We start from the raw sequence: 13,291 nt of genomic DNA on the forward strand, positions 1-13,291 counted from the left end.
CAGAGTTTACTGAGAATGGAGCGAGAAACAAAAAAACATGCAGTTGTTTTGTGGGTGAAAATGCCTTGTTAATTAATGACAGAGGTCAGAAGAGAGTGGCCAGACTGGTTCAAACTGACAGGAAGGTGACAGTAACTCAAATAACTACTTGTTACCAACAGTGGTGTGCATAAGAGCACCTCAGAATGCACAACACATCGAACCTTGAAGGGATGGCTACAGCAGCAGACAACGAATGTACCCTCAATGGCTACTTTATTTGGTACAGGAGGAACTCAACTCCCTTTGAATAAAGTAATTTATTCAGAGAGCACTTTACCGGCACGGTTACAGACCGTTCCAGCTCAGTGAGGCTGTGCCACCCAATTACACCCACGTGACCAATTAGCCTACTAACTCACACCTTTGAGAATACGCAAACTCCTTACAAACAGCGGTGGGTATTGAATCCGGGTCACTGCTGCTGCAGTATCATTATGCTAATTGCTACACGACCATGCTGCCCCTAAATATATATTCAGGTCTCACCTCTTCTTGATTAGCTTCAACTTTAAGAAAGCATAAAGCATTCAACTATGAATATCTGGTTTATTTCACAAATTGATTAGAACATTATATTCCAAATAGACAAAGGTATACTAGTATATGTTGCGTCCTGTGAGCAAACATACAAAACTACTTATTGGTGAACAGAATCTTGGAAGGTATGAATGACAGAACCGAATGTCTAAGCATGCTGCTTGTCAATTATTCATGCTGTGATTCTACGTTGAAGAAAAATGCAAGAAAACGGGTTTCATTTGACTGAATAGGTACTTGCCTTAAATCTCTGCAGGTATCCAATTCTTTCACAGATAGCTACTTCCATAGCTATCATTTCATTCTTGAGCTTGTTATTTTCTTTCCTCAGGTGCTGTTCCATTTCCAGCAGTGTCGTGTAGCGCCGAGTCAAAGAGTTTTCATTCACCCGCAGAACAGTTAATTTGCTGGTAATTCCACCTATTTTCTTCTTGATTTCATCAGGATCCATCTGAAGGGTTTCCAGTAGTTGCTAATTCAAAAGTGGGGAACAGTTACAACCTGAACAATACAAATTATGTCATCCAAACAGAAACATTACATTAAGAAAAATTGCCTAGATGCAAGATTCAAAATAGTTTATTGTCATTCTTCAGTACAGAAGTGTAAAGGAAAACAAGATGATTATTACTCCAGATCCGAAGCAGCATAAAAAAACACAATAAATATAAATACAGAAGATCAGCTTATATACTAATTGTATGTACATAAAGTGATGCTAGGTATAGGACACAAGGTGACTCTGACAAGAACTGATAAAGCAGATACTCAGGCACTCGGTGTTTCTGCCAATTTTAGGGCATATGTTACATATCATACAACAGGATAGAAAGGTTACCAGGGTTCCACATACTGGGCTCCCAGCCATCATCCTCAGGTTTGCAAATACTGCACAATGCACATTCTACACCCACACCTTGTTATAACGGAGATATCGTTAAACTGGAAACAGTGCTTATTTAAATTCCATTAAATATGCAGTGGTGAAACATCTAACTTAGGAGGGTCATTTCTGCAGTATCAAGCCTTTACTGTGTTTACAGTCATAGACCACTATAGTTGGGCAAATCTTTAAATCACCGCTGCGTCAAGATGGCAACTCCCATCACCAGGGTCATGAATCCCTATGCCACTGTTCACTTAACCCGGCCAGCTCATGTCTTCTACTATCCCATCTTCCCAATTACAATTTCCTGCACAGTTCACACCACCCACCTACCCAAATGAGTTACTTGCTTATCTCAGTCTAATGCCCCAGCGGCCACCCATTTTAATTTTTAATTCCACTTCCCATTCCGATACATTCATCCACGCCCCCCCCACCCCCCCACTGTCAGGATAAGGCCACACTTTGGCTGGAAGAACAACACTTTATATTCCGTTTGGGTAGCCTCCAACCTGATGGCATGAACATTGATTTCCCTAACTTCCAGTAATGCCTCCACACCCCCCCCAACCCCCATCACTATTTCCCATCCCCTTTCCCTCTCTCATGTTATCTCGTTGCCCACCCATCGCCTCCCTCTGGTGCTCCTCCCCCGCCACTTTCTTCCATGGCGTTCGGTCTCTTTCACCAATCAACTTCCTAACTCTACGCTTCATCCCTCTCTCTCCAAGTTTCACCTATCGCTTGGCATTTCTCGCTCCCCTCCCTCCAGCTTTCAAATCTACTCCTCAGCTTTTTTGCTCCAGTCCTGCCGAAGGGTTTCGGCCCAAAACGTCAACTGTACTTTTTTCCATAGATGCTGCCTGACCTTCTGAGTTTCTCCAGTATTTTGTGTGTGTTGTTCAGAAATTAACCCTATGTTTTGGTACCCACCTTTCCAATAACCCTACTTAATACCCCCCCAGGTATCAATCCACTTCCACTTTGCCTCAGCCTGTGATCTCTTCCTTGTACCTCACCACCCCATCAAGTTCTGGGTAAAGGCAACGCCTTCGATCAGGCAATATTTTACACAATGGAGGCCCCTCCAACCAAACAAATGTCCCATCACACAAGGACACATTAACTAGACTTTATTGGAGCCACTGACATTCAGGGCCTGTGTACAACCCTCTGCAGCCTCTTGTGATCTTGTGCACTGGAGCCTCCACACCAGGCTGTGATGCAACTGATCATAAGGCTCTCTACAATATATCTATAGAAATTTGCAAGTGTCTTTAATGACATGCCAAATCTACAGTTTCTCACTATGGTTTGTGTGGAAATATGTCTGCTGATGTAATTCAAATGCCCAGCACTAAATTTAAGTTGGTGCTTTGTTGTTTAGGGTCTCCCACAACAGTCTACACCAACTAAAAAGAGAATTATCATTCTCTCTATATTTCCCATCAATCTCTTCAATCATTTAAAACACCTTCAATGGCCCACTGCACAACTCTCCACAGATGAGGGAATGCAATCCAGGTTTTATTTAAACCTTTTATGACCAGGCTCAGTATGTAAAACAGAATTGTGACCTGGGCTGTGTACAAAGGCATTATTACAGGTGTCCCTTGCTTTTTGAACATTCGCTTTACGAAACCTCATTGTTACGAAAGACCTACATTAGTACCCTGTTTTTGCTTTCAGAAGGTGTTTTCACTGTTACGAAGAAAGGTAGCGCACACCTCGAGCAGCCGCTCTCCCCCAGATTTGGAACGGCATTGCTTAAACACGTTGCACTGAGCAGCCGTTGGCAAGATGAGTTCTAAGGTGTCGGAAAAGCCTGAAAGAGCTCGTAAGGGTGTTACACTTAGCATAAAACTAGACATAATTAAGCATTTCGATTGTGGTGAACGAAGCAAGGATAAAGTGAGTTTGGCTTGTGGAAGCTGACGAAGATGATGTTGAAGAGGTTTTGGCATCCCATGACCAAGAACTGATAGATGAAGAGCTGATGCAATTGGAAGAGGAAAGGATAACAATCGAAACCGAATGCAGTAGCGAAAGTGAAGTCGTCCAGGAACTGAACGTGAAGTAACTGCGTGAGATTTTCACTGCAATGATAAAGTACGACTTCAATTTTGAAAGGGTACGCAGGTTTAGGGGATATTTGCAAGACGGTTTGAGTCCTTACAAAGAACTGTGTGATAGAAAAATGCTCGGGGCTCAGTGGTCAAGCAAGCCTTCCACATCAGCCACAGCAGACGACGAACCTTGACCTTCGACAGAGGCGGGCAGTCATAGAAGATGAGCTGCCTGCCCTGATCGACGATGAGATGACACCCCCGTATCCCACCACCCCAACCCCTGGGCCCCGAACAGATACTGTACCGATTCGCGGAGAATGCAGCGGTAGCCGGGAGGCACACAGCACATCTTTAAGAAAAAAAACGAAATAAACATGCTAATTAATTAGGTGCCGCCTGGCACGTAATTGTCGGCTCAGATCAGTGCCGATGCAACCGGCAATTGCCTCTGATCTGCACCAACATTTATGTGCCGGGCAGCACCTAATTAATTAGCATGTTTATTTCTGCTTTTTTCTTAAAGATGTGCTGTGTGCCTCCCGGCTACCCCTGTGTGCTCCGCGGCATTGTATCAGTCGGCGGTCTGGAGGGTGGGGGCCACTGCACCACCCCAACCTGCGGCGACTCAGTCTAACACACCATCATCAGTGTGCTTGATGTCTTCCCAATTCCCGTAAGTGATATTACACTGTACATACATTATTTCTACTTTATGTAGGCTGTGTATTTTTACATGTTGTTTTGTAGATTTGGCAGCTTCATAGTTTAAAGGTTACTGGAGAACGCGTTTATGCCAACAGTGCTTGCGTGAGATTTTCTGCCGAGAGCGCTTGCGTGAGATTTTCGCGACGGAGATCTGTGCAGGCAATCATTGTGGAAAAGTATTTCTACTTTATATAGGCTGTGTATTTATCATATCATTCCTGCTTTTACTATATGTTACTGTTATTTTAGGTTTTATGTATTATTTGGCATGATTTGGTAGGTTATTTTTGGGTCTGCGAACGCTCACAAAATTTTCCCATATAAATAAATGGTAACTGCTTCTTCGCTTTACGACATTTCGGCTTACGAACCGTTTCATAGGAACGCTCTACTTTTGGATGGCAGGGGAAACCTGTACTTCTCTTTATATTAAAAACTCTCTAGAGAACAACATTTCATTATCCTTTTGATTAATTGTACATGGCTTTCAGTGGCTTAAGTAACACTTACATTATATTCCTCAATTTTTACACGATCTTGTTCCTTTAAATCCTCAAGCTTTTTGTTTTCCTCTTCAATTCTCTCCATGTTTTTCTGCCAGGATTCTCTTTCACTGTAGATAAAAACAGCAATTATTTCAGAACATTTTTATATTGATGGATGAACTTTTATAGCACTTTTGGTTCCTGAATAGCAAATACTGCCTGCTACATTCTTTTCCTAAGCCTTCACAATTCATTTGGCTTCAAAGTTCCAGAATTTCTCAATAGCTCAGTCATTCTTCGGAGGGTCACCTCACTGGGTTCCAGTACAGGAATCAAGATTAGTTTCCCAGGGCGTGACTCCTGCAGCCATAGTGGGAGATTAGATAAGTAATGATTAACAAATAAAACAAAGAGCAAGTAGCTATATCTGGGGGACTGGGAAAGGAAGTGACGATGTTTGGTTGGGACCCTGAATTAGAATCACGATTATTATCACTCTTGAAGCACAAGAGATTCTGCAGATGCTGGAAATCCATGATGAAAAGTCTCTGCCCAAAATGTCAGCTCTTTATTCCTCTCCGTAGATTCTTTCTGACCTGCTGAGTTCCTCCAGCATTTTTTGTATATAATTAGTGTCTTATATGATATGAAATTCATTGTTTTGAACTGCAGTACAGTGAAGAGGCATAAACATAGACCACTGAAGAGTTCAGCACAGGATAGACCATCCAGCCCACAATGTTGTGCCAAACCAGCTAAAAAGCAAATCAAAAACACCCAAACACTAATTCCCCCGCTCCACCTACAGTGGGGCTAGAAAGCTTGTGAACCTTTAGAATTTTCTCTATTCCGCATAAGTATGACCTAAAATGTGATCAGATCCTCATGCGTCCTAAAACTAGATAGAGAACCCAATTAAATGAGTAACACAAAAACATTATACTTGTTCATTTATTGAGAAAAATGATCTAATATTACTTGTATTTGTTGGAAAAAGTATATTCATTCAAAGGGGGCATTAGAGTCAGGTATTTCAACCAATGGGATGACAATCAGTTGTGAGTGTGGGAGGCCCTGCCGATCTAAAGAACATAAATCTGGGTTTTCGCTATCGGAGTCTGATCTTCACTACACAGGTTTCTGGAAGTGTGCCATGCCCCATTCAAAGGAGATTTCTGAGGACCTCAGAAAAAAATTTGTTGATGCTCACCAGGGTGGAAAAGGGTACAAAACAAATTCTAAAGAGTTTGGGATCCACCAATCCACAGTCAAGCAGATGGTGTACAAATGGAGGAAATTCAACACCATTGTTACTCTGCCCAGGAGTGGTTGACAAACAAAAATCACAACGGGTGTAAGGCATGTAATATTTCAGAAGGTCACAAAAAAACCCAGAGTAACATCTAAGGACCTGCAGGCATCCCTTGCATTGGCTAGTGTCAGTGTTCATGAGTCTACCATCAGGCAAACACCGAACAACAATGGTGTGCATGACAGGATTGCAAGGAGAAAGCCACTACTCTCCAAGAAGAACATTGCTGCCCGTCTAAAGTTTGCTAAAGACCACGTGGATAAGCCAGAAGGCTATTGTTAGAATGTTCTGTCGGAGGATGAGTCCAGAATAGAACTTTTTGGCTTAAATGATAAGTGTTATGTTTGGCAAAAAGCAAACACTGCATTCCAGCAAAGGAATCTTATCCCACCTGTGAAAAATGGTAATGGCAGTGTCACGATTTGAGCTTGCTTTGCTGCCTCGGGACCAGGATGGTTTGTGATCAATGATGGAACTGTGAATTCTGAATTGTACCACTAAATTCTACAGGAAAATGTCAGGGTATTCATCTGTGAACTGAAGCTCAAAATAAAGTGGGTCATGCAGCAAGACAATGACCCTAAACACGCAGTTTGCCAAAGAATGGTTAAGGTGAAAGAAAGCCTTTTTGATCACCTTATCAACTTGTGTAGCCACTTTCAAGGAGCTATGAATGTGGATCCCAAGATCCCTCAGCTCAGCAACACTGTTAAGGTTCTTGCCCTTAACAGTGTACTGTCTCCTTGCATTTGCCCTGCCAAGGGGCAACACCTCACTTATCAGGGCTAAACTCCATTTGCCATTTCTCTGTTCGTATCTGCAACTGCTCTCTATCTCACTGTACTCTTTGCCAGTCTTCTGCACTCTTCACAATTCCACCAATCTTGGTATCATCCGCAAACTTACTGACCCACTTATCTACATTTTCATCCAGGTTATTTCCATACATCACAAACAGCAGAGGTCCCAGCACAGGTCACTGTGGAACACAACTTTTTACAGACCTCCAGCTGGAACACATTCCTTCAACCACTACCCTGTCTTCTATGTGCAAGCCAGTTCTGAATCCAGACAGCCAATTCACGGCAGATCTTAATCTTCTGGATTAGCCTCCCATGAGGGACTATAAATTACAAAATAAATAAATAGTGCAATATACAAATATTGAGGTAAGTTTATAGGTACATGGACCATTCAAGAGGGGAGAAGCTGTTCTGAACTGTTGATTCTTCCTGTATCTTCTCCGATTGTAGAAATGAAAAGAGGGCATGGCCTGAACGATGAAGGTCCTTTTTGATTAAAGTCACCTTCTTGAAGCACACCCTCTTGAAACGCCCTCAATAGTGGGAAAGGTTGTGCCCCTGATGGAGCTGGCCGAGTCTACAGCCCTCTGCATCCTCTTGTGCTCCTGAGTACTGGAGCTTCTGTACTTGGCTGTGATGCAACAGTCAGCATCCTCTCCACTGTACATTTACAGAAACTTGCAAGTGACTTTGGTGACATACCAGATCTCCTGAAACTCCTAAATAAAACAGAGCCACTGGCACGCCTTCCTTGTGATTGAGTTGCTGTGCCGGGTCCAGGACAGACGTTGCCACATCAGTAATGTGTCTCTGAGCAATCAGGAATAACTGCAGGAAAGTGCACTCTTCTTAGTGTAATCACCCACCACGCAGAGGTATCAACTGCAGAGCATCCCGCTGAATGAGATACCATTTCTTTTTCCACCTACGCTGCTTGATCTGCTGAGTTCCCCCAGCAGAGAGTTTATTGCTCCAAATTCCAGGATTTGCAGTCTCGTGTCTCCCAATGATTAAAGACATAAAGGACATAACAATCACCCTTGTTATCTTTAATAAGTCAATGAATAGAAATTTAAATAGAACAGTCGAACAACATATTTTAAAATTTTTGTAATAAAAACCCTCATTTCCAATCTAGCATTATACTTGAGTTCTGAGAACTAGGTCTTAATTAAAATAACAAAACATTCGAACATTTTTGTATTGAGAGTCCATTCTGTGACTATGCATATTCTATTTTGATACCTTTGATATTCTTTGTACAGCAGACCCTGCTGATGACGAATTACTGCAAACTTGCGTTTGTGATCTTCAGCTGCTTCTCGCAGTTTCTTTTCTTCTTCCTCTTTATTGGAGATTTCCTAAGCCACGAGGAAAAAAATCAATCTTCTGAGAACAGTTTTGTACGTAAAATAATTGTTATGTAAATAATATTTTCTGATGATTTTATTATGAAGTGATCTGGGAGAGGGCAGATCCTGTTTACAACTGCACTGAGACTATCAATGGAAATCATTGGGCACTGTCCCCATCCAGTACCTCTGGAGAACTACAAAAGGAGAAAGGATGATGGACCAGTTATCAGTCTTCTAGTCAGCTGCAGCAGCACAGTTGGAGGTCAGTAACCAAACATTACTCTTGATGGCTTTTAATCTTTGAAACTTAATTAGATTTTATTTTTGAGATTAGCTTTATTTGTCACATGTACATCAAACTCATACGCTATCTATAAATTTGCCAAAGATTCAACTATTATTGGCAGAATTTCAGATGGTGATGAGGCAGCGTACAAGAGTGAGATAGATCAGCTGGTTGAGTGGTGTCGTAACAACATCCTTGCACTCAACGTTAGTAACACCAAGGAATCAGTGGAAAGGGTAAGAAGTTTCAAATTCATGGGTATCAAAATCTCCTAAGATTAATCCTGGGGCCCAACATATTGATACAATTACTGTAATGGCACACCAGTGGCTATACTTCATCAGGAGTTTAAGAAAACTTGGTATGACACCGAAGACATTCGCAGATTTCTAGCTGTACCATGGAGAACATTCTAACTGATTGCATCACTGTCTGGTATGGAGGGGCGACTGCACAGGATCAGAAAAAGCTGAAGGAAGTTGTGACCTCAGCCAGCTTCATTCATGCAGATTTTTGATGTTCGTTATTAAATTAACTGTTGATAAACATCATGTTCATGACCTCACATTATAAAATGGTATTACCTTACTATTAAGTTTGGCAGGCAAAATCTGCATACCTGTAGAAGTTGTACCAAATATTCATTAAGAACATTAATGATATCAGTACTAGAGGTTGCCATTCCATCTGGTAAAGCGAGAGGTTGAAACTGAACACTGCATCCACCTGACTGACGCAACAGAGTTAGTTCACTTTCCAGTTGTGCAACCTGGGAAAAAAAAACAAATACCCTCTCAGTAGGAGTTCCTCATAAAACTCATTTTGTGTGTTGCCAGCAATCAGAATATATTAGCCTCCTTGAGAAGTGGAGGTAAGCTTAAAAATCGCTCGGAGTGTGATCAAGCTGTCGGGTACACGCAGCACAGGAACAGGCCCTTCGGCCCACTTAGTCTCATGCAAATCATAATGCCATTTCAAACTAATCCCATCTGCACGCACATAGCCCATATCCTTCAATCTCCTGCCAGATTAAAGCACTGAGGCCTGAGAGTGGAAAACAAACTAGTGTTCAGTTCCACTGCCTCATGCCTGCCAAGATCCACCACCTGAGCCTGCCCTGTCTTGCTGTGCTTGACCCATCATACTCTCTTCTCACGACTACCATTGGGCGGGATGTGCAGGAGTCTTGGGTCCCACGCCACCAGGTTCAGGAACAGTTGTTGCCCTGCAAGAACCAGGCTCCTGGACTAGCACGAATGGCTTTACTCACCTCACCATTGAACTGACTCCACAGCCTGTAGGCTCACTTTCAGGGACTCTGCCCTACATCGTTGTAACACATGGTTTTTCATAGATTCTATGATATTTCTTAATCTTTATGTGGGTGCCTGGATGAAAATGAATCTTAAAGTTGTATATGGTATACATACTTTGTTAATAAATTTACTTCGAACTTTGTTCATGTGCCTATTTAGATGCTTTACAAATGTTCCCATTGTATCTGCTTCCAGAGTGTTCCAGGCACCTTCCATTCTCTGTACTAAAATAAAATAAAACACCCCTCACAAATCTCCTTTAAACTTTTCTCCTCTCAACTCACACCTATATTTGACCATACCACACTGGGAAAAGACTACAGTATATACTGTAGGGAGCCCTTAGATTTTGATTCACTGACATTAGTAGAATAGGTAATGTTTATCTGACTCAGTATTCCTCGTGGAGTGGAACTTGGAGGTGATGGCTTTCCTTGTCCCTTCAGGTTCAGAAAATATAAATTGATGGATTGGTTTATTTTTGTCACATATACTGAGGTACATTGAAAAACTTGTATCCATTCATATAGATAAATTCATTACAACAGTGTACTGAGATAGAACAAGGTAAAACAATAACAGAATGCAGAATGAAGTGTTACAGTTACAGAGAATGTGCAGTGCAGGTGGACAATAAAGTGCAAGGTCACAGAGGATCTTCAAAGGCAAAGTAAATTTATTACCAAAAAACGTACTGTATATATTGCCATACACTACTGTGAGATTCATTTTCAAGCAGGCGTCTACAAAAAAGATATCTTCACCTGAGCGTGCATGACAGCAGCACTGTTTGTGAATGCCAATCTCATACTGTACTGATTGTCGAGTCCACAATATTCCCACTTGGAATATTTAGGCAATTACAATGATGCTTATGGCTTGACATTCACTGAAGCTCTTGGCATAATCAGCCTTTAGAATTACAATTCCTTGAATCTATTTGGAAATGCACAGCAGTAAAAGAATGCTAACACTGACTTGGGGTGTACAAACCCTTTCATTGGCTTTTGACAGCTGACTGCCTGCTATGCCAGCCTCCTTTCGAGTCTCTCTGAGTTCCTGTCGAAGCTCCTCATTTCTCCCAGTCAGCTGATCCACCTGGGCTTTCAGGTGCACATTGCTCTCATGCTTCCCTGTGTTCTTTGCCTCAATTACCTGAAAATTTGGAACAGCTCGATTAGAACATCAATATGCTTTGAAGCAGGATACCAAGATAAAGAGTCACCACAATAAATATTCAATGGAAAACATTATGTCATGATGATTGGACTCATCCAAGTTAGTAACATTGACCTTTGTGAAAGCCCGTTAGTATAGACTGCCGAGCTGAAAAATGACCCATTTATTCCAAGACTAGCACCCAAGAACTAGAGGAAATCAGTGGGTCTAGCAATATCTATGAAGGGAAATGGACAGTTAACATTTTGGGTCAAGACTGGCAGGTAGGGTCTTAACCCGAAGCATCAACTGTCCATTTCTCTCCATAGATACTGTCTGACCACAGAGTTCCTCCAGTGCTTTGTTTGCTGATCCAGATTTCCAGCATCATGTGCCTCCATGTATTCCTACTTAGTATTAGTATTGGTTTATTATTGTCACACGTACCAAGATACAGTGTAAAGCTTGTCTGGCCTAACAGGCTCTTCTGGCCCAACAAGCTGTGCCGTCCAGCAACCCACCTATCAAACCCTAGCCTAATCACAGGACAGTTTACAATGACCAATTAACCTACTACCTGGTATGTCTTTGGACAGTGACTTTGCACCCGGAGGAAACACATGTGGTCACAGGAAGAATATACAAGGTCTAGAGACAACGCTGTTCATACAGATCAGATCATTACACAGTGCAGGCATTGAGGTAGAAAAGGTAAATCATAACAATGCAGAATAAAGTGTAAAAGTTACAGAGAAAGTGCAGTGCAGGTAAATGATAAAGTGCAAGATCATTATGAGGTAGATTATGAATTCAAGTATTCATCTTATTGTACAAGAGTTGCATTCAAGAGTCTAATAAATGGGGGATAATGTTTTCTTTAGACTAACAAATAAACTCACTGTACTAATATTTAACCCTATTTTGTGTAACATACAATGTAGTATAATATCAAATGCTTTTAAAAATTCATACATGTTACATCCACTGGTTCGTCCTATTTTACCTTTCATATTCAAAATCTCAGCTTTGTCAATCACAGTAGATATTTATAAAAGCATGCTAACTTTGCCAAATGATATGATGCTCTGTTACCACTTGGTTAACAGAATCTAGCATTTTATTTTGTGATAACCAGCTTTGATACAACTAGTCTTTAGTTCCTCATTCTGTTTTTGTTTTCTTAACTATGTCACATTTGCTAGTCTTCTCATCCATTCTTGAAATTCCCGAAGACCAGTTTTAAGAAGCCATGCCTTACTTTAAACAGAGTGCGATGTTGGTGGAGTAAACATTAGCAGAGTGGTTAGCATAATGCTATTACAGCGTCAGTGAACACGAGGAATTCTGCAGATGCTGGAAGTTCAAGCAACACACATCAAAGTTGCTGGTGAACACAGCAGGCCAGGCAGCATCTCTAGGAAGAGGTACAGTCGACGTTTCAGGCCGAGACCCTTCGTCAGGACTAACTGAAGGAAGAGCTAGTAAGAGATTTGAAAGTGGGAGGGGGAGGGGGAGATCCAAAATGATAGGAGAAGACAGGAGGGGGAGGGATGGAGCCAAGAGCTGGACAGGTGATTGGCAAAAGGGATATGAGAGGATCATGGGACGGGAGGCCTAGGGGGAAAGAAAAGGGGGAAGGGGGTAAAAGCCCAGAGGATGGGCAAGGGGCATAGACAGAGGGACAGAGGGAGAAAAAGGAGAGAGAGAGAGAAAGAATGTGTGTATATAAATAAATAGCGGATGGGGTACGAGGGGGAGATGGGGCATTAGCGGAAGTTAGAGAAGTCAATGTTCATGCCATCAGGTTGGAGGCTACCCAGACGGAATATAAGGTGTTGTTCCTCCAACCTGAGTGTGGCTTCATCTTTACAGTAGAGGAGGCCGTGGATAGACATGTCAGAATGGGAATGGGATGTGGAATTAAAATGTGTGGCCACTGGGAGATCCTGCTTTCTCTGGCAGACAGAGTGTAGGTGTTCAGCAAAACCATCTCCCAGTCTGCGTCGGGTCTCGCCAATATATAGAAGGCCACATCAGGAGCACCGGACGCAGTATATCACCCCAGCCAACTCACAGGTGAAGTGTCGCCTCACTGAACACCTACGCTCTGTCCGCCAGAGAAAGCAGGATCTCCCAGTGGCCACACATTTTAATTCCATATCCCACTCCCATTCTGATATGTCTATCCATGGCCTCCTCTACTGTAAAGATGAAGCCACACTGAGGATGGAGGAACAACACCTTATATTCCGTCTGGGTAGCCTCCAACCTGATGGCATGAACATCAACTTCTCTAACTTCTGCTAATGCCCCACCTCCCCCTCGTATCCCATCTGC

At 42.2% G+C, this 13,291-nt stretch overlaps 1 protein-coding gene across 2 annotated transcripts in view; it reads right to left on the reverse strand.

Annotated features, from left to right (window-relative positions):
- Positions 1-13,291, reverse strand: part of cep290 (centrosomal protein 290) — a 171,445-nt gene that overhangs the window by 113,076 nt on the left and 45,078 nt on the right. For both annotated transcript variants that reach the window (XM_072268142.1, XM_072268143.1), the window contains 5 exons: positions 10,790-10,951; positions 9,100-9,249; positions 8,085-8,200; positions 4,750-4,852; positions 821-1,051 (listed from right to left, as the gene is read on the reverse strand). In XM_072268142.1, the coding sequence (XP_072124243.1) occupies positions 821-1,051; positions 4,750-4,852; positions 8,085-8,200; positions 9,100-9,249; positions 10,790-10,951 (762 nt within the window). The remainder of the gene's footprint in view (positions 1-820; positions 1,052-4,749; positions 4,853-8,084; positions 8,201-9,099; positions 9,250-10,789; positions 10,952-13,291) is intronic.

Source organism: Mobula birostris, chromosome 9 (genome assembly GCF_030028105.1).
Source record: "Mobula birostris isolate sMobBir1 chromosome 9, sMobBir1.hap1, whole genome shotgun sequence".
Lineage (NCBI taxonomy): Eukaryota > Metazoa > Chordata > Chondrichthyes > Myliobatiformes > Myliobatidae > Mobula > Mobula birostris.